This window comes from Sinohyriopsis cumingii, unplaced genomic scaffold (assembly GCF_028554795.1).
Source record: "Sinohyriopsis cumingii isolate HCF-2022 unplaced genomic scaffold, ASM2855479v2 utg002443l, whole genome shotgun sequence".
NCBI classification, from domain to species: domain Eukaryota; kingdom Metazoa; phylum Mollusca; class Bivalvia; order Unionida; family Unionidae; genus Sinohyriopsis; species Sinohyriopsis cumingii.
In genome coordinates this window covers 77162-100388 of record NW_028316214.1, presented here as the reverse complement: position 1 = coordinate 100388, position 23227 = coordinate 77162, and the positions used below count along the sequence as shown (strand labels likewise).

Genomic DNA, 23227 nt, shown 5'->3' with positions numbered 1-23227 from the left:
TAAAATAAATAATATGTGCATTACCTTTAGATAAAGCAATAAAGGAACAGTTTACAATTACTTTCTATTTGTGAATATATAATTTATCATTTAAGATGAAGATGGGTGTTCATATGCCTCTCGAGGCAACAGTTTTAAGTAAAGATTGGCATTTATAGTTTGGTTTACATTTGGCTATGTTTAAATAAAGCCTGCTATATTAGCTAAAACTGAACAAACAATGGCATTATGCAATGACAGATCTGGCAATGGCATTATGCAATGGCAGATCTGGCAATGGCATTATGCAATGGCAGATCTGGCAATGGCATTATGCAATGGCAGATCTGGGTCTATACAGTCTGCAGGTGGATACAAATTCTACATGAAGATGCATGGTTCATTGTAGGTTATGCATTTCCCATACAAATTCTACATGAAGATGCATGGTTCCTTGTAAGTTAAGCATTTCACATACAAATTCTACATGAAGATGCATGGTTCGTTGTTAGTTATGCATTTCCCATACAAATTCTACATGAAGATGCAAGGTTCATTGTAAATTATGCATTTCCCATACAAATTCTACATGAAGATGCATGGTTTGTTGTAAGTTATGCATTTCCGATACAAATTCTACATGAAGATGCATGGTTCATTGTAAGTTATGCATTTCCCATACAAATTCTACATGAAGATGCATGGTTCATTGTAAGTTATGCATTTCCCATACAAATTCTACATGAAGATGCATGGTTCATTGTAAGTTATGCATTTCCCAGCATATCTCTGACTATGACAATGTCAATGAATACATGGCTGTTCTGGATAAATATAATGTGCCCTTAGATGGGCAGATATGTGAGTTAAATGTGGTATTTTTCTGTATTTAATACAGTATAAGCTGTCAGTTGCCAAATAACACAGCAAATAACAGCTAACTCAACACTATTTAACGAGTGTGAGTTGGTAATTGACAAATTTATACCACAATGAATGTGATAAAAAAAACAAACATTATACTCATTTTTCATTCTTTTATGGTCTTTTTTACTTTAATATTTGGCATCATTTTAAGAGTTGTCAATCAGTGTATAAATACTAAATTACTTAGAAGTCATTCTCCATACATTTTATATACGTCCTGCTTTACAGCTGTTACGTACTTTTGAAAGTGAAATTGGTATAAAGTGAAGTGTGCATTTGCAACAAGCACAATGAAGGGAATATGGCATACCTCTCTGCTACTTTTATGAACTTTTGACTGAAAATTCTTTGTATGTGGAATTAGGGAAGCAACAAATCTAAAACAGACAGATGATCAAAATGACTGTTGCCATGAGCGTCAGAAATTTACTATCACTATCCCAAAGATCACGAACTTGTACAGTTATTATAAAAGGAAAAATGAATTTTGCCAGAGCAGACAATGCTATCTTCTGAAAGTGCAAAAAATGAATTGTAAAATATTAAAAATAGTAAAATAAGGTACTTGGAGAATATGTGTTCTCCAATTTACCTCTCACATCAAGGAACTGAAAATGACCAAGCAGAGCAGGAAGTCTTTGAGAGAAGCACATGTAAAGCCAAGCTGTACACTCTAGAACCCAAATTACATCCAACAATCATACACCAAAACAAAGGGAATTAAAAGTTACTGTAACAATACCAGAGCATACAAGGTCTTTTTAAAATAACCAGGACAATCAGTGAGAAAAACCTATCACATACCTAACATGATAATGCAGTATGAGTCTGCTTTAAACTGAGTGTAGCAATACAACAAATACTTCCACAAGTCAGACATCAAAACACGGTCAGCACTAAATTAGGTTCCAAAGAAATGATGTCAGATATAGCTTAATGAATGACCACTCTGGTGGCCTAGTGGTTCGAGCATCCATCTCGGAAGCAGGAGGTCGTGGGTTCAAACCCTGGCTGAGTCATCCAAAGACTTACAAAAATGGTACTAACAGCTGCCTCGCTAGGCACTCAGCATTAAAGGCTAATGTTAGGACTGGTCAGCCTGGTGTCAGGATAATGTGACTGGGTGGGACATCGTTGCTACATGTCTGCGGCATGATGCCCCAGTGCTGGACATCACTATAAACTGCCACACTGCAGACATTGTAGCAATATGACTTAAGAATTGTTAAAGCTACGTTAAAAATCCTAATCACACACACACACATATAGCTGGATGGTATAATGTCATTTGTCATAGTTGAATAAAAGAGGGCATTTTATATTTAAGATGATTAAGCTGAAACCAAATTAACTAAAAAACATGAATTTCACTTGACAAAACATATTTAATTAGTTTTTATTTATTACAGTGTTTTAACCAACAGATGTTATTGATCACAATTTCATAGAATACTGATATTTACAGTGCACTGAGAATTTTGTTTTTACAAAAACCGAAAAAATATGACTCCTTTAAAAAGTTGAAATTTTGTGATGATAAAATGAGCCATATATCAGGTTTTCACTTACCAATTTTTATCATATTTTCGAGGTTGAAAAATGGGAACCACACCTGACCCTGCATTAAAAGCATGTTCACAAGCTATCCAGGCATGAGTTACTGAGGGAGTGGTATACTGAACACAATGCATAATAAAAAATTTTTAAAAATGCAATGAATTTTTTTTAAAACTTGCAATCCTGGTACACTTTATAGAAAGTAAATCTGGAATTAATTCTTGCGGTATGCTTGATACAAAAAAGATACTGTATATACTTTTGAGTGGAGTTCAAGAAATTGTAAATAGCGATTATCACTGGATAATATACAGCAGATGATATGTCATGGATGCAGTATTATACCAATAGCTCATTTGACCTTACAAACAGACGAGATCAAAATTAAGTCTTGCCGTATTCCAAATGTGAAGTCATAACTGTAAAAAACATGCTTTATATGTATCATCTCAGAACAAAATATTCTGAATAAATCAAAGGGTCACTGAGTACACACATACACAAAGTCGCGTAAAGTCAGTCAGTAAAAAATATATACTAAGTCATGCAAAGTCAGTCAGCACAGCAGAAAGTAATTAAGTTTACTTTATATTTACTGTTTTTTTTATTCTGACAAGCAATATATGCACTAATTTAACTCTGATGATGATTTCCTCAAAAGCATAACATGTTCAAAATGGCAAAAGAAATGTTTTCTACAAACAGCACTTGACCTTTAATTGTTCTAAATATTCCCATAGAAACAACATGTATAAACCTGTCATGGATAAATCTTCTAATCATAGACTTGAATACAAAGAAAAATAGCAGTCTTGTTTAATGGTACATACACCCTATACTATCTGCATTTTGTACCGTGTTTGAACTAGGTAACAAATGGGATAAGCACAATATAAAGTCAATCAAAAGCTTTCAATTACTCTGGTATCTAGTTACAAAACAACCTGTGTTTCTAAACATCATTCAAGAACACCTATTTCCAAACAGGTATCATCTTTCCAACACCTATTTGACTCATGTTCATCTGCCATGCCTGTCAATACAGTATGTTATTATCTCCTTCAATAACAAATCAAGGTAAAAAGAATCTACAAGGTAGGCTAATGTAAGTGATGAGACTATGGTCGACTAGAAATGATAACCTGTTTCCTGGCCACAGCTTGCATTTTAAGCCCACACCCAAGCTTTTGGTAAATTGACCCATCAGCCATTGGTTGGCATCTGTCAGTCAACTACTGCAAAACAGATTCCAATGGATGCTAACCAATTTGATGACCAGTTGACCAGTTAAATATGAACTGCTGCATAATCAGATGGCCAGAGCTTGACCAACTGAGTAAGCAAATAGAGACAGTTTTCTATATAACACATACACATTCATCTCCTTACAACTTTTTCATCCAATTTTCATAAAATGGTTTTTATAGACATCAACATGTACCACATGGTCTTCTGAACAACATAAACTGACCATATGAAAACTGTAATATGGAGGTTGTGGGATTTAGGGACAAACAGAAGAACATACACACTGATGACAAAGTGATCACAAAATCAATCCTCTGCCAAGGCAAAACAATAAATTCTTTCTTTATGCACTGTACAAACAACTTTTAATCTGCAATGCATAGCCAATATTGTGTTGATGTGCCATAAATCTCATACATACATATACATATTATAACTGGACATAAAAGACACAGGCAGTTTTGAAAAAAATATTTTCTATGATATCAAAGTTGAAGTGACAAAAACCAGAGACTTGTTTTGTTTTGGTTTTGCTTAATATTTAAAAACAAAATCATTGTTTTTCAACTCAGATTTAGAAGCTATTATCAATATCCAACCCTGAAAGTGACAGGCTGGGAATGACCACCAGGATGACCAGCACTGGAAGAATAGTTCCTGTGTTAATAATTACCCTTTTTAACCACTACTGCTGAGGCCTCACTTAAAATGGCATGTACTGTATATACTCCCTTATAAGATGACTTTATATACTCCCTTATAAGATGACTGTTTATACTCCCTTATAAGATGACTGTATATACTCCCTTATAAGATGACTCAAACTGCAAACAAAGATCCTGCTCAACCATAGCAAATCCATCACATAATGTACCAGCAGATCTGGGTCTCTGCAGAAGTAATCAGTAGAACAAACCCTATAGACCCTGATCTGCAAGTGCACACAAAGTCCCTGGAGCTAGTCACTTTGTTTTCCTTCCTGGTATATTTCTTTATGACATATACTTCCTTCCTCGTACACTAGGTCTTGCATCTGGTTTCTATATCATGGTCCCTAAATTTGAGTGATCTTGACCAAGGATCAGTATAATGTATTGCTTGTGTAATATGTATATTCTGTATTGTTTTAATCATGTAATATTGTGTTTGTGTTAGGAATGACCATTTTATATATTTGAATTTGCATTACATTTTTTATCATCTTTGTTAATACTTATGTACAAAAAAGAAAAAAAGTGTAAGGTATAATAGTTATATAAAATTATGTGTTGTTATGGTTCTCCAGTTTCAGTCAGGTAATTATTGTCTAAATAGTGACAAGATGATTTTTTCTACATAGTATAATATATATATATATATATATATATAATATATATATATATATATATATATATATATATATATATATATATATATATATATATATAGAGAGAGAGAGAGAGAGAGAGAGAGAGAGAGAGATAGAGATAGAGTTAGATAGTCACTGCATCCATATGTATTTCCCCAGTCTTTCCCCTGAAGTCACTGTATACTGTAAGACAGGCTAGAAACCACCCATGCATTATGATTATCATGTCTATATACAAAACACATGGCAAAGATGGACTCGTTAGTGATGATAGCACTTATCTTTCTTGTCCAGTGGCTTCATTACCTACTAGATGTAGTAAACTACCTAATACGTGAAGGAGATAACTAGGTTACCATTGGGTCTACTACAATATGATAACATGTTCACAGGATGCGAAAAACATGTGATCATGAGCTAAATGCAACCTTTCAAACTCTAATCTGTCTGGTTAACATGTCTGTTAAAAGAAACAAACTTTCAAAATCATATTGCATTTTTCAATAACACTACACATATCAGTGAAGTTAGTTGCAATTAAGGTCCAATCAGAATAAATGTTGGCTGGCTGTTATGGGTTTAACACCATTTTTCAGCACATGATAGGCTATACAGTGTGGCCAGTATAGTTGGTGGAGAAAGAACCCAGGAAAAACCACCAACATATGGGAAGCTACTGGCGAGTTTTCTTACATACCCACACTGGGCTTAAGCCCGAGTCTCGAACCCACGTGGACAGAGGTGAGATGCCAGATCTGTAAAGGCAAGTGCCTTCGACCACTCAGCCACTTTAATTCCAGATGCTTCAGTAACATCATCCATGACCTAAATGGCCTAATATATAGAAATTAATTTTTCTCCCAAAACAAATTAAGCATTTTTAAGGTCCTCTTTACCTCTGCTAGAATTGTTTTCTGCATGACATATAATTGCACCTATGACACTGAAATACAATTTTTTTCTGAATCTGCTTTTAAAAATGAGCAAGTGCACAAAAATCCCACAATCAATTTCAAACCTGTAACATTCATTATTGCCAACAATGTTCAATCTGATCATGCAAGCTCTTGATTTCTAGATCAACTGCCATAATCAAGCATTTACTAATTGACATTTTGCAACTGAGCAATGAGATGCTTCAACTGATTATCTAGTTATTAAAGCTTTTAACTAACTGCACTTCCTGTGAAGCTGCACAATGGCAGACATGTAGTTTTCTGCATTCAGCATTAACATCTCTGCCGTTCCATGCAGTTTGAACACAATATATGACAGAACCATTGTCATAGCAGCCTATTATCACTGCTGTTGTTCCAAACTTGAAAATAAACTGCAAGTTTTAGCTTTGTTCACTGAAAGTTATTTATCACATTTTTAAACATACTGTAAAGGCTTTATACATAAAGTTCTCATATAAAAACGGTCCCTCTTAAAAATTGAAAATACCTACATATGAAAGTTATCCTGTGTGAAAATCAAGAAATCACTACTATATGTAACAAATTTACAGTCTAATTCACCATTTTCTTCTTTAATGCATTCTATCCTTTACAATCATAAACTATATTCTGTGTACTATTCTATCACATTGGTGAGGAAGTACCTTCTCCTTGTGTCCTAATAAAATATAACACTTGTACTCCATAAACTCATTTTCCAGAATCTTGTTAATATAACTGGTAATGAAGAATTTTCACTAAAGCTCTTTAATAATTCGGCAAAATCTGGAATGGTTGGCATCTCTGGCAAACACAAGATGTGAAATGTAAATCACAATGACCTTGTTTAGTTGTAAGGATGTGGTTCAGAGATACATAGTGTGACTGAATCTGATGCTAGCATGAACTGAGCATGATAAACTTAAACACAAATTTCAACAAATCTCAGCAAAAGTGTGAAACAGAGGTCACACTGACCTAAGTTTTTGCTAAGACTACAGTACCCATCAAAATACATCTCCTAACCACGTTTCAAGATTCCAGGCATAAGATATGTATGTAGGGTGGAAATACCTGAGCTAGATTCAAATATTTAACCATGAATAGACAAAAGTGTATATTTACAAAGTGCTATCAAAACCTACTCCAAACTGTCACCTAGGAAGAAAGAATAGTCAAGACGCAATGAGGCTGTACTTTTGTATGTGCTTTTAAAGGTGTGCATACTGACACAGAAGCCACGGGTAGTACAATATTTTGACTAATCTACTTCAGAGGTGAGCTAAAAAGTAGTTGCAGAGTGAATTTCCATCTAAACCTTGTGACACTTTATAACTAGTGTTTAGACTATGTTTACATTTGAAATCTACATGTCCTTATCAAAGATCTATGTACCTGGTATTAATATGCTGTGTCAATGTAGCAAGCTTGTTATTAGAAACATAAATTCCCAATTTTGGGATTTTTCCTGACTCTGATTTAATGGCTGTAATGAATGCCAACAGTTTTGATACGCCATTACCCAACATCAGTACTAATTGTTAACCTGGTCCACATGAAATTAAAAAAAATAAAAAAATCCTTGATAACACATTAACCCTTGGCGACGAGTTAACGTAGCAGGAGGTAGTAGCCTACTGCCGAGCTCTGAAGCATCATGGTCATGCATGATACACTAAAGTGGGTGGTTATTATAGAAAGGCAGACAGATGTAGCTCTACAATGATACTAAATAATCTGGAATTTCTAGTTGCACTACAAAATACAGAGGGAAAAACCTCATTTTTTGGACCCGATTTTTTTTCTATTCAAAATTCGCCTGTGGTCAGAATCCGGATTTTAGACTTTTTGGTCTCAGATCTAAGGCAAACCAGTATGAACTGCAAACAGACAGATGAACCTTTGCAAAAAGTAGGATAAGATGGGCATTTGGATTAAAGAGTGGTCTCAATACAAAAATAATGGCTCCATTTATTGGATGATCACTTGGAAGTTGGTGTTTTTGGATGTATTCAGAAATAACTATCAAAATGTGTTTCCTACTCGAATTTCAGGCAAAAATGACAAAAACCTCTAGGGTATAATGTGTTAAATGAATTATTTTATATACGAGGTACTGGAATTTGAGAAAATGTGGGTGTGTGTGGATGGGGGGATTAGATTACTATGGTTACATTCTCTGCATCATGTTTTCCACAGCTGAAGAGAAGTAAATTGTGAGTGGCAAAAAGCATTTGGAATTTACAGTAAAACCATATGCCAATGTTTATTTTGTTATTAGTTTTACAATTGTCTTGTAAAATTATTATTTAGTTACATCTACACTCAAGGAGCATTAAGGCATGTAATGCCTCAGGCATAACATAACTTCAAAGTACATACCTGATAACAATGACCTGATTCTCCGTGTTTTTCATCATCCTGGCATAGGATGCACTGCCAATTGCAAAAAGGTGGCTGGGAATAAAGAAAGTGCAAAAATCATAACTACATGCATACAAAGGTTAAATGTACAACTGAAAATATAGTAGGTGACTCTATATAAGCATGCCATCAATTGACCCCTCCACCCCTCCAATTTAAAGGAATGTGGTCAGGATTAGTTTTGATTACATTTGTCCAGTGATTCATAAAACCAAAAGCTTATCTCACACTTTCCATGAAATGAAATAACAGGCAGTACATTTCACCCTACCCCCACCATAGTTAACACTGTAGCACTGAATGCTGGAACCTGTTTACAGCTTATAGTACAAGTATACAGGTCATGCATGCATTTAGTACTGACTATTTCAGTAATGGGTGTCATTTTTTATGACTTCATTGCAAATACCTTATAAGGGCAATTATTCACTTTATTAGGATCCTCATATATCCATATTCCCTAGAATGGTCATTCTTAACATGCCCAAAGAATACCTGTACTGCAAAAACCCATGTTAAAGTATATGGACATTTTTGGATAAGTCTACCAAAGGTGTGATCCAGTCCACTTTGGATGGACTGTCACATGATGTGGAAAACAATGTGCTACCCTTTTATCCGTTATGACAGACCCAACATTCTCTTTTCTTGACACAGTTAAGCACCTGGCCACCAATGCACAAGTCCAGGGCAATCCATAATTTTTGTCTGGACATTTTGTGATGAAATTTAAGGAGCACGCAGCATTCAACAATTAGGATTTAACAGACTTTTGTTAAACTATATTAGTATAAAATTTCAGAACAATGAATAATTTTAAATTTTGTCATAATAAATGCACTTACATGACCACATTGACATATACCTTAGTCAAATATGGATGTGACACAATTCTTTTTTTGGTGTTCCATGTCACCAAAAGCACCTACCGGTATATCATGGTATGGTATATTATAGAATGTATTCAGTGTATAGATATTACATACATACCAAACAATATACAGTTGAACCCAGTTATGTCGCCGGCATAGGGGTTTGCCAAAAAGTGTTGAGATAACCGATGATAGATATAAACGAAAACCAATATGGCGGCAATATATTAACATGTGCTTGAAATTTCTTTATGTACATGATGTGCGTTAATAAATGAGAATGTACATGCACGTGTTTTTGGAGGTTTTTTTACACAACAGCGTTGCCGCGATTTGTTTGATGAAGCGATCGGCATGCTATAAAAATGTACATACATGTTTGCTAACAACAAAAGGCATATGTGCACCAACTAACAGCAGAGATTTACCAGTATACAATACAAACCACCGTCGATTCTTGATACAAACCTTTATTATATTCTCCAACATTGCAAACACAAAGATCGCTCACAAAATCACAAAAAACATGCAGGGTGTAGTTCGTTTTTACAAAAAGCTAACCAGTGTCAAAATTAAATTCGCGAGTCATTTCACTCTGACACAGCTCTGAAAAGTATCGTACACGCGGTTACTATGGTTTCTTTACAAAGTCTAAAATGCTTTGTTGCTTTTTGCCTTTAACAGTCTGCTTGAAAACAAATGCTTCAATATTATTTATGCTGCCTAAAACAGTTTCATCTCCTACAAAAGAACCATACCGTCAAATTTTCTGTAGCATTTCTACCACCTCACCAGCTGAGGGAATTGGTTCCAAATCTTCGTCCGCATCTTCTTCATCTTCTTTGTCATTGCCGCATGCAGATGTGCTTGCCTGTGCTGACTGCACATGGGGATCGAGATAACCGACATCAAGTGGCAAATTTGGCCTTCTTTTGTGCTCGAGATATTAGGGTTCGGCGACATAAAAGAATCGACATAACCGATGAGAAAATGCTAAGACAAAGAGAGAATTTGGCAGTTCCACTTCAAAAACGTCAACTTAATAGGGTTGGCGAGTTAACCGAGGTCAAGATAAGTGGGTTCGACTGTACTATTAACATAATTGCTGACAGTGTCTGTTCATATCACAAAGTGGTAGCTAACCCCTCTTGGAACTACTATACACAAGTTTTGAGTATGGTATTTCAGGCTTGATATCAATTGGCTGCTTAAATACAGAGTCATCAAAAAGTAAAACAACAGGTTTCTGGCGACTAAACGTTTCAAGATACACTCAGATCAATCATCAATACAGTCAAAAATTGTCCTGAGAAGACACCACAAGAAGAAAAATGGTCTCCTGAGACAGGTTATTGCTGAATAAAGGTTTATTTGATTAAGGGACCAAGAAAAATGCCTGTTTAAGATAGGTGGTAGATGTTTAAGATATGCATTCTGGAGATCTACAAAGATCAACCAGTCATTCTGCTTGATGGCATTCCTGACTGAGGTGACAGTCTCAATACTGAACCACTAATTCCTAAGGAATTTTTTTCCAAGAATAAAGATCAACGACGAGTCAACTTCCCCCTCTCTTTCAAACCATGTTCTTCACCCTCTCTACTGCACCCTTCATTAGAAGGAAGTCCACCTCTCTCCACACATATACTGGTTAAGACTAGTGAACAGAACAGGGAGCCATGAAATAGTGTGTATGTGATTTGCATTTTTAATGTAGCTTTAACAATTTTTCAGTCATTTCGCTATGATGTCTGCAGTGTGGCAGTTTATAGTGATGTCTATCACCAGGGGCATCATGCTGCAGGAGCCATGAAAGAAGTGGAAGGTGTTGAAGTGAAACCATTACCTCTCTCTGATTGTAGAAAGGACCTGCACATCATTCAAGAGGTCCAACCAAGCCTCTGAAAATGGACTTCGTCTGACACATATTTGGATACTGGGAAGAACAAAAATTTGCAGGAGAGGGAGACATTCTTTTGGGATGACCAGCTACCTCTGTTGTGAAGGGTTAGGTGTTCGCAGACTTCATCCTTTGGCATCTACAACAGCCTCTTCCAGAGATGGATGGGTGAAAGGATCTAGAGCTGAATGTCTTATTGTTGTTGACCCTGTTAAAAAAACATGGGAGGGGGATCCATCAACCAGTCAGGGTGGAAGCAATTCTTGGCTGTTTAGATGGGCTTATTACTGTGTCTTTGCAATAAAGCATGAGAAACCTCAACACCTTTGAAGTAGCAAAGTAGCATCTCAACAGAGGTGGAGAAGTTATGCAGAGAGTGCCAGAGACATCAAAAGGCATGACATGATGTCTTAGCAACAGCCTCCAACAATCTATGTAAAGCTACAGAGGACAAGGATTTCTTCCTTGAACAAACTGAAGGCAGAAAAATAGTTTGGTATGTGAGGCTACTGAAACCAGTTCCACAGTTTCTAAAGATCTGACCAAGAAACAAACCCAGGTTCCAGCTGATATTCCAACCTGGGAAGCAACTAAATCCAAGGCAGAGGGCATAAAAGGCCAACACAGTGAATTAATCCAAAAACAAAATGCAGAATGCAGGGGTTGAAGTGTGGAGTATGGTGCCAACCACACTATCTGCTGTCTGGCAGCCTCTTGGTATCAAGAAAATTTCTGAGTAAACCCTAAAACCATTGCAGAATGTGTGAACAGTGGAAGGTCTGATCAAGAATGTGCCCCAGAAAGTCTCCCAAACTGGAGAGGATCTTGGTATCCACAGCTCCCTAATGCTTTGGATACATATTTGGAGACAGGAGACAGTAAACCTCATTTACCATCCAAAAGACCTTGGAACCATGGAAGAGGCATCCATGACACTGTTTGAGTGTTTTAGTTTCCAGAGTGTCATTTATTTTTGGAACCAGTGATTCTTGTGAAGATTCTTAAATTATTTTTTGTGATATTAAGAAAATAACATAACAAAAAATTAATAAAGTTCAGTAGCTATTATTCATTATAGTTATTTTACTTAGATGTGATATGATCTGCACTTTCGCACTTAAATTTATGAAAATAGTCGTTACACTAATCTCCCTGACCTGGACCCAATCTACCAGAAAACCTGGCATGTATGTTGAGTGTCCAAACACAATATCATGTGAGCAATAGTCCATGGATATTTCATACGTATGATTAAGGAATCAGACTGGGATCATGTTTATTTCTGTATTCTGGTCCACCAATAACTAAATGAAGGAGCATATATTAGGTCTGGACTGTGGACTAGAATCCTGGGATAAAGTAACAATGCAATAATAGTAGGTAATGCACTACTGCTATTAAAACACTTTTTATAACAAATAATATATTATGCAATTCTGATAACTCAAACTCCAAGAGACAGCAAAACAGTTAAAAGGTTGATACTTAAAGCAAACAAGACTGGAATTTCTGAGCAACATTTTTAACAAAAGTCTATTTGATCTTGAATACAATGTTGACTGGATAAATATAAGACATTTACATATTAACTGAACAGGCTTTTATTAATTATTCAGATAATTTTTAAAAAATTGTTAACACCACTTTAAATGTAAATTAACTTATTATGTCTGTAACATGTACCACCTATACCTGCTTATAAGTCAAGTCAAACTGCCAATAAAAAAGATTCTGATCTGCTATAGCATAATGCACCTGTAGATCAGGGTCTATGTTGTTTGTTCTACTGATTACTCCTAACAAACTCCATATATGCAGATCAACCAACATATTATGCAACAGCAGATCAGGGTCTACACAGTTTGCAGTTGGATTTGATTTATAAGTGAGTATATATGGTAAGCAAGACAGACTTTCAAAGTAAGGTGACAAGGTAATTTGAAGCAAAACAAGTGAATCCCACTAATATATCATATGGAATACTGGTACAGTTTGAGAGTTCAACTGAATCCCACTAATATATCACAGGGAATACAGGTTAAGCCTAAGAGTTCAACTGAATCCCACTAATATATCACAGGAAATACAGGTGGAGTCTGAGAGTTCAAATGAATCCCACTAATATATCACAGGGAATACAGGTGGAGTCTGAGAGTTCAACTGAATCCCACTAATATATCACAGGGAATACAGGTGGAGTCTGAGAGTTCAACTGAATGCCACTAATATATCAAATACATAAGGTGGAGTTTGAGAGTTCAACTGACAGCTATTCAAGCCATCGGAAGCTTTTCTATACAAATTTATAGAGATCAATAAATTAACCGAATCCAAGTTTCTTTTAAAAAGGTTCTACTTCATTGAAAGATATTGAAAACTGTCAGTGTCTTAAGTATGAGCTATAACCCTTGCTGACTATGCTGATAAAAAAGTACAATAAAAAGATTTACAATTAATGAATAACATCTGCTAATTAAGTCGTCTAATTAGCTTACTGTACCCTGAAGACATTGCCTTCAAAGATTTCTGAGAAATGGATCAATGGACTGGACATAATAAAATTGAAAACAGGTGAAAAAGTAACTGTAGATTAAGCATTTACATGTGCCCAATAATGACCTCTTGAAAAGTTAGTAATTTCTCTATGTGGCAGTTGAATGCTAAGGACCTTCATACAACACTATGAGGTGTACCACAGATGGGTTCTATGGATCAGACAGATACAAACTGGCTCTGAAAAGAACCAGTGGGGTCTAAATAAAGATCACAACAACAAATTATGCATTCCAGCTTGCTCCAAACAAACATGTAAAACTTACTGCTACATCCATACACCATGAATAAATCAATACCCAGTAATTGGCTAGCATTTATTAGATAAAGGTATTAATTTCAGCTGTAGCTAGGATCTACAATGGGCCTGAGAGGAGATCAATATGGCTTACACACACTCAGCAGTTCCTAACCAGCTACCCCTTAATTTACATCTATTGATTATGAACAAGGTTCGAAGAGAGGTGTGTACCAGGTATAAAGGTGCTGAGTCTGCTGTTTTATGTCACAAATACAAAGTGTGTACCTGATATGCAGGTGCCACTAAGCTGTTTTAAGTGACAGACACAAAGTGCATACCTGGTATGCAGGTGCCACTATGCTGTTTTAAGTGACAGACACAAAGTGCATACATGGAATGCAGGTGCCACTATGCTGTTTTAAGTGACAGATACAAAGTGTGTACCTGGTATGCAGGTGCTATGTACTGTATGCTGATAAATTAAGTAATAGATACAAGGTGTGTACCTGGTATGCAGGTGCCAAGTCTGCTGTTTACATGACATATATTTTATGCAGACTTCACTTTCGTGGGCACTATTTCACTGATCCTTGAATTCTTGAAATAGTTTAACTGGCTGACTTGACCTGGGTCAATTTATTTATAGCTTGACCAATATGACCTGTTATTTTAACCTTCCATCAAAATAGTTAACCGGGCCTCATCTTGAGAAGTGGATAAAGTGGAGTGTAATACTTAGTTAACAGGAGGGAGTTATTCTACCATGCGAGAAATATGCACTGCTAAAATTTATAACTTAAAGCCCTAATGAATATTCCTGTGAAAGACCAAACCATCAGATCATATTTTGGACAGACTGGTTACATAGTGAGCCAGAGTTTTCCATGTAAAATCCATAATAAGACATTCAAAATGTTTAATACAGACTCGGGGTAGTGTGTGAGGGTGTCTGATTCAGATCTATAATAAGACTTAAAACATTTAGGGTCGCGGGTTCAAACCCCGGCAGAGTCATACCAAAGACTTACAAAAATGGTACTAACAGCTACCTCGCCTGGTGCTCAGCATTAAGAGGTTAGTGTTAGGACTGGTCAGCCTGGTGTCAGGATAATGTGGCTGCATGGGACATCTTGCTACGTGTCTGCAGCATGATGCCTCAGTGCTAGACATCACTATAAACTGCCACTGCAGATATCGTAGCAATATGACTGAAATTTTTTTAAAGCTTCATTAAAAATCTAAATCACACACGCACACACACACAAAACATTTAGGTCAGACTGGTAGTAAGTCAGAGTTTCCATGTCAAATCCATAATAAGACACTCCAAGTGTCCTCAATAGCACATCAGTAATACTAAAATGATCACAAATCAATAACCAATGGTCTTTTCCATGTACTCCAGTTTCCTCCACATTCAAGACCAGTTCAATACCAACAGTGAAGTCATCAAGTGCAGTAATCTTATATGCTGTATACTGTTTCAGCTTTTTTGCAATAAAAGGCAATGGCAGACAAAATTACAGTAAATTCTGAAAAAATCTGTAGTAACAAGAATGATAGTAAGATGCTATCCCACTATCAATGTGAGAAGATTCCGAAGTTTGCCTTTTCTTTAAAAAATAGTATTTTTTTTAACGTACATATTATTTCTACTCTTTAATTGTGAATTACTTAAAAGCTACCATGCAAAAAATCTACACAGTAAAATATGTAGGTCGTTTAAGCTTCAAACAATGTCATGGCATACTTTGGTAAACTAATTCTAATTTTAGTGTCATTTGTGCCTGAAGTCTCTAAATTCAGTTAGAATTCCCATAATTGCCAAGAAATTTGCATGTCTGTGCCTCACATAGATATTTCCCTTTTTTCTGCAAGAACTGTTCCAGTTGGTAAAAATAAAATCACACACAACAAACTATAAAGTATTATTTATTCCTTGTTTCTACTTACGGTGGAAGTGCACCCAATGGTTGCCCCTCGTACTTCTTGACCATGTCCAGTCCATAGATGTTAAACATCTGGTATGGATTAACAGACACCAGAATACTCCCTGTGTAGGTCTGCAACATAAAACAGTCTTTTGACAGGTTCTTTGAAAATGCAGACATATCCTCAGATATTTAAAAAGTTTACAAAATAATTTAAAATTCTCAACAAAGAGAAGTTATTTTTCTGAAGAGAAATGTAAAACTGACTTACTGACTTTGAAGAGTTAAAGACATGTTAGTTTGTAATTGGTACCATGGTCCTTTCTCTGTAAAATGTGTATTAGCATCTGTAATTTGTTTACATTAAACATTATGTTATGATTATCCAAAAATAGTGATAATCTAATTTCATCTATGGCCTTGTATGAGCTGGTCCAAATATCAACATATGTCTGATTGGATTGCTGAGTGACTCGTGAGAGCTTTAGTGATGTAGTACAGCATTTGCCTTGCAACTCTGAAATCAAAGGTTAAGTCCATGATACTATCCTGTACTGAAATCAAAGATAAAGTCCATGATACTACCCTGTACTGAAATCAAAGATAAAGTCCATGATACTACCCTGTACTGAAATCAAAGGTTAAGTCCATGATACTATCCTGTACTGAAATCAAAGATAAAGTCCATGATACTACCCTATACTGATTCAAAGGTTAAGTCCATGATACTACCCTGTACTGAAATCAAATATAAAGTCCATGATACTATCCTGTAATGAAGTCAAAGGTAAAGTCCATGATACTACCCTGTACTGAAATCAAATGTAAAGTCCATGATACTATCCTGTAATGAAATCAAAGGTAAAATCCATGCTACTATCCTGTAATGAAATCAAAGGTAAAGTCCATGATAATATCCTGTAATGAAATCAAAGGTAAAGTCCATGATACTATCCTGTAATGAAATCAAAGGTAAAGTCCATGATACTATCCTGTAATGAAATCTAAGGTAAAGTCCATGATACTACACCGCACTGATTCAAAGGTTAAGTCCATAATACTATCCTGTACTGAAATCAAATGTAAAGTCCATAACACTACCATGTATCCTGTAAATACTACCATGTACCCTGCACTGATTCAAAGGTTAAGTCCACAATACTATCCTGTACTGAAATCAAATGTAAAGTCCATAACACTACCATGTACCCTGTAAATACTACCATGTACCCTGTACTGATTCAAAGGTTAAGTCCATGATACTACCCTGTACTGAAATCAACGGTTAAGTCCATGATACTATCCTGTACTGAAATCAAAGATAAAGTCCATGATATTACCCTGCACTGAAATCAAATGTAAAGTCCATGATACCATCCTGTAATGAAGTCAAAGGTAAAGTCCATGATGCTATCCTGCACTGATTCAAAGGTTAAGTCCATAATACTACCATGTACTGAAATCAAATATAAAGTCCATGATACTATCCTCTAATGAAATCAAAGGTAAAGTCCATGATAATATCCTGTAATGAAATCAAAGGTAAAGTCCATGATACTATCCTGTAATGAAATCAAAGGTAAAGTCCACGATACTATCCTGTAATGAAATCAAAGGTAAAGTCCATGATACTATCCTGTAATAAAATTAAAAGTAAAGTCCATGATACTACCCTGCACTGATTCAAAGGTTAAGTCCATAATACTATCCTGTACTGAAATCAAATGCAAAGTCCATACCACTACCATGTACCCTGTAAATACTACCATGTACCCTGCACTGATTCAAAGGTTAAGTCCATAATACTATCCTGTACTGAAATCAAATTTAAAGTCCATAACACTACCATGTACTCTGTAAATACTACCATGTACCCTGTACTGATTCAAAGGTTAAGTCCATGATACTACCCTGTATTGAAAACAAATGTAAAGTCCATGATACTACCCTGTAATGAAATCAAAGGTAAAGTCCATGCTACTATCCTGTAATGAAATCAAAGGTAAAGTCCATGATACTATCCTGTAATGAAATCAAAGGTAAAGTCCATGATACTACCCTGCACTGATTCAAAGGTTAAGTCCATAATACTACCCTGTACTGAAATCAAAGGTAAACTCTATGATACTATCATCTAATGAAGTCAAAGGTAAAGTCCATGATACTATCCTGTACTGAAATCAAATGTAAAGTCCATAACACTACCATGTACCCTGTAAATACTACAATGTACCCTGTACTGAAATCTAATGTAAAGTCCATGATACTATCCTGTACTGAAATTAAATGTAATGTAAAGTCCATAACACTACCATGTACCCTGTAAATACTACCATGTACCCTGTACTGAAATCAAAGGTAAAGTCCATGATACTATCCTGTAATGAAATCAAAGGTAAAGTCCATGAGTAACTACCCTGTACTGATTCAAAGGTTAAGTCCATAATACTATCCTGTACTGAAATCAAATGCAAAGTCCATAACACAACCATGTACCATGTAATCAAATCAAAGGTAAAGTCCATAATGCTACCCTGTACTCAAATCAATGGTCAAGTCCATAATGCTACCCTATACTCAAATTAAAGGTAAAGTTTTTAATGCTACCCAGGTGTACTCAAATCAAAGGTAAAGTCCATAATGCTACCCTGTGCTCAAATTAAAGGTAAAGTCTGTAATGAAACCCAGGTGTACTCAAATCAAAGGTAAAGTCCATAATGCTACCCTGTACTCAAATCAAAGGTAAAGTCTGTAATGCTACCCACATGTACTCAAATCAAAAGGTAAAGTCCATAATGCTACCCTGTACTCAAAAATCAAAGGTAAGTTCATGATACTACCCTGTATTGAAAACAAAGGTAAAGTCCATAATGCTACCCTGTACTCAAATCAAAGGTAAGTCCATGATACTACCCTGTATTGAAAACAAAGGTGAAGTCCACAATGCTACCCTCAAAGGTTAAGTCGATGATATTACCCTGTGCTGAAAACAAAGGTCAAAGGTCAAGTCCATTATACTACCATGTGAATAGGCTGGGAACTGTTCAATCATGGGTACTGAATACTTGTATACATTGTTCTCCTTTGCCTTAAGATAAAGTACTAACTTTTAAAAAATGGATTATATTGCCCTTGATACCATTTTATTATTTAGTAGTTATGGATTATATTGCCCTGTATACCATTTCATTATTTAGTAGTTATGGATTATATTGCCCTGGATACCATTTCATTATTTAGTAGTTATGGATTATATTGCCCTGGATACCATTTCATTATTTAGTAGTTATGGATTATATTGTCATGAATACCATTTCATTATTTGGTAGTAATACTATGTACAATTATCAAAATAGAAGGTGACCCCTGTTTGACTTTTATGGCTCATTTGAACAGTGTTATTGTGAAATCTGTATTTTGTTTTCTGCTTATCAAGTATTTAAAAATACCTTTGTGACCTCTGAAATCTGAATAATGTACACCTACCACACCCACCAGCCCCAACTTACAACATAGATGCATTCCCAAGAGTAGTTGCGTAACTTAAAATAGCATAACTCAAAATGTCTGGTTTCACTGCCTTTAATTTTCAATTAGAAATACATAATTCAATTAACTTTAATACCATTCATTTGAGCCATTTAAGAATCCTAATTTGTTCGGGTTTTAGGCAATTTTATTTTTTAGCCTTCATTAAAAAAATTTAATTAAAAAATATTCATATGAACTCAGGTTAAAGCAAAATTTGCACAAGTTTATATCGCATAAGTTGGTGTATTACAAAATATAATTGATCATATTCTATTTATAACAAGAACTCATGATATGCTCCAAATATAAGCTGTCAATATAATCGCATAACCCCATTAACCAATGACCCCAACCAGGGGCATGACTCTAGGGCATGAATGCATGCGAAAAGCAAGGGATTAGTATATGATGTTATTATATATTCCAAAATGACTGCAATCAACTATAACCAAATAAAGTATTAAACTTTTACCCCTTCAAAGGCCCCATCCAAGGACATAACCCAAAACCAGGAGTGGTAAAAGATGACAGGAAAGAATGTGATCATGTTATTTTCCAAAGTGAATTGAATATGGGTCTATTTAAACAATAATAATGGTCTCTAACTTCATGACAGCCATGGCCCAACCCAGGGACATAACTCTAACAGTGGCATTGAGAGAAAGGTCAAGTATGGGATAATATGTATATTATTCCAACTAATAGCTGAACTGAGTGAGGCATTTTCTGAACATTAGAAGAAAAAAAATGGTATTTTACTTCCTCAGTGCAAGGATGTAACCAAGGAGACAACTCTAGTATAGCAAAAATGGAGTTTAATTGGCATCATTCAATATTCAATTTTTTTTAGTGCACTGTATAAAAAGTTCATTAAAAACATAAGAAATGGAACCAAAACTACAAACAATGTGTCCAAAATAATAAAATCCATAGGTTCTGATTGTGATAATGTTATGTTCTAGACATGAATTAGTCTTTGAAATATAAATTAAATTTTAAAAAATTCTTTAACCAAAAACCTTAACCAAAATGATTCTCCATTATAATTCCTGACCCCATGCCCCGACTCTGTGGCAGAACCAAGGCAGGAGCTTGGTAATGATAGAAGCAGCATATGTAATAAAAAATGAAGTGAATTGTGCATCTTATGTGCAAAGATTATAGTCATATCGCAGACCTTGTTACAATTTTTAAGCAACAATAGATATATCAAAACTCAGGTCATATATGCCTTCATGCCTAGGAATATATTTTTCTCTAGTTTAACCAAAATGTAAACTTACATAAATTTTTCCTTGTCCATATCGAGTTTCCAGGTTCCTAAGGATGGAGTGTTCATCAAGGACACTGAAATAAAAGGATGCCAAAAATCTCCATGAAAATACCGGTAATGCGAGACATTTTAAAAGGAAACTGAAAAATCATGATCAACAAACAAAGGAGAGGTCTTTCGAACAAAATCTATATTTTGATATGTGACTCTGATCTTTAAGAAATGAACCAGATTATGATACATTTTCAAGCAAAGATGCATAATTATAGCAAAAGGTTTCATACTTCTATTTAAAATAGTTTTAGAATTTTAGGGCTGAAAAGAATAGTGAAAATGTTCAGCTATGACAACCATAACACTACAACTTCCAATGTGGTATGTGTAACTCACCCTCTATTACAGAGACATATAATTATTTAGTGCCTTCAGTTGATCTATGATGGCATAAGATACATGATGGAAAACAAATAGATGAATGACAAAAAATAGTGGGGGAAAAACAGTTGGTCTTGCTTTCAACAATTACAGTTTGCTGACCACAGTACCATATATACTCACTTAAGACGAGTCCAACTGCAAACCGCACAGACCCAGATCTGCCATTGCATAATTCACTGGCAGATCTGGGTCTGTGCAGTTTGTTAGGATTAATCAGCATTAAAAAAACAGCATAGACCCTGATCTGTAGATGCATTATGCTACAGCAAATCAGGATCTTTGTTGTTTGCAGTTTGACTTGACTTTTAGGCAAGTATATACATTAGATGTATCAATGTCAGTCTTAGCATGGTATAATAATGACTTTATTTAAAGAGGGTAACACAATTAGCTAAGAACTAATAGCTAAGAACTAATCTACCTTGAGGCCCTCATACAAAGGAATTTATTTATTTTAGCTGCATCTCTGAAGCCACTGGATTATACTGGGTTTGGAAGAAGGAAATATAGTGGGCATTTCTAATCTCAACTGGAATTCTATTCCAGAACAGAGTTCCAGAGTATTGGAAACTTTTTTAAAAATAATTCCTTATTTGGTTTGGGAATTTTCTACTGTTTGGTAGACATGGATCGCAGGTGGGGAGTATTACCAGGTAGCCTATACTGGAATAGTGATTGGAAATATTCAGGGGCACTATTATTGGATATCCTGTACATTAATTTGGCTTTTCTCAACTGGATTCAGTTTTTAATAGGTAATATTTTTAACTTACCAGCTGAATTTTCTTTGCTTTCTTTGTGGATTGATATCAGCCCAAATGCTCTTTTTTGAAGATGTGCCAGCTTTGCTTTGTTTTTATCATTTGAATTACCCCATACTGTATTACAGTAGTCTAACTAGAGTTGTATGTAACTGTTATAAAATAGTTTTCTGTGCCTTTCAGGGAGAAAATGTCTTATACTACTGAAAAACCATAAACCTGAATTGACTTTTTTACTGACATGTTTATTATGTTCAGTCCATGACATATTATTATCTACCAAAACACCAAGTAGTTATCTTGACAGACCATTTGCAAATTTTTATCCTTCCACATCAGACATAGGTCATTACTATCAAGATTTGTCCTTTTTTGCCGTGTTGAGATAAGCAATATTTTGGTTTTACCAGTATTTACCACCTTGCCATTGCATGTGCACCAATTGTCCAGTTTGTTTAGGGCATCCTGTAAAGAAATTTCCAGTTCATGCTTTGTGTTTTGGATGTCTGACAATGTCATGTCATCTCAATTGAGATCTGTTGATGATATTGAGTCCTTTAGTGAAAGTGGTAGGTCATTAATAAATAAAATGAATAGTAATGGACCTAGAATTGAGCCTTGTGGTACTCCATATCTAATTGTTCCAGGTTTGGACAGAACATTATTTATATAAACATGTGTTCTCTCACATAAGTATGAAGTAAACCATCTAATTGTGCTTTCATCACATTGGTAAATTTTCAGTTTCTTCAAAAGGATTTCATGATCCACATGTCAAAAGCATTCCTGAAATCTACAAATACAGATCCTATTATTCTACCTTGGTCAAGTGCTTGAAGCCATTTATCAGTATGGGAGATAAGGCAGCCTCACATGAATGTTTCTGTCTAAAGCCTGATTGTACTTCCAGTGGTGCATGCTTAGCTGAGACTACATCCATATATTAAGTCAGTACACACCCTCAGAGCTTCATCTATGTCATCCAAATTTTGGATCATATTCCATGGAACTTTAAACAGGTCATTGAGAAATTGTTCTTCATTAAAATATTTGAATGATCTGTAAGTGATAGTTTTGTGTGTATTTCTTGTGCCAAGTAGACCACTGTGATCTGTATACTGTTACACAAAAGGAAATAAAACTCTTTTCTTCATCCTACCTGTACTGGTATAAGTGTGTGTATATTGGACAGGATACACTAAGCAAAGAAAATATATTTTTGTGTGTGTACACTGGACAGGATACAGTAATCACATGAAATATAGCTGTGTGTATATATATTGGACATGATACAATAATCAAAGGA

At 35.2% G+C, this 23227-nt stretch overlaps 1 protein-coding gene across 1 annotated transcript in view; it reads right to left on the bottom strand.

The window, feature by feature from the left end:
* Window positions 1–2475: 2475 nt before the first annotated feature.
* LOC149770728 (unconventional myosin-VIIa-like) overlaps window positions 2476–23227 on the bottom strand; it is a gene marked incomplete at its 3' end in the record, with an annotated part of 86212 nt that continues 65460 nt past the window's right edge. The window contains exons 4-8 of the mRNA XM_089949191.1: window positions 20733–20796; window positions 15941–16050; window positions 8380–8454; window positions 6663–6735; window positions 2476–2582 (exon numbers count right to left, since the gene is read on the bottom strand). Coding sequence (XP_089805317.1) covers window positions 2476–2582; window positions 6663–6735; window positions 8380–8454; window positions 15941–16050; window positions 20733–20796 — 429 coding nt within the window. The remainder of the gene's footprint in view (window positions 2583–6662; window positions 6736–8379; window positions 8455–15940; window positions 16051–20732; window positions 20797–23227) is intronic.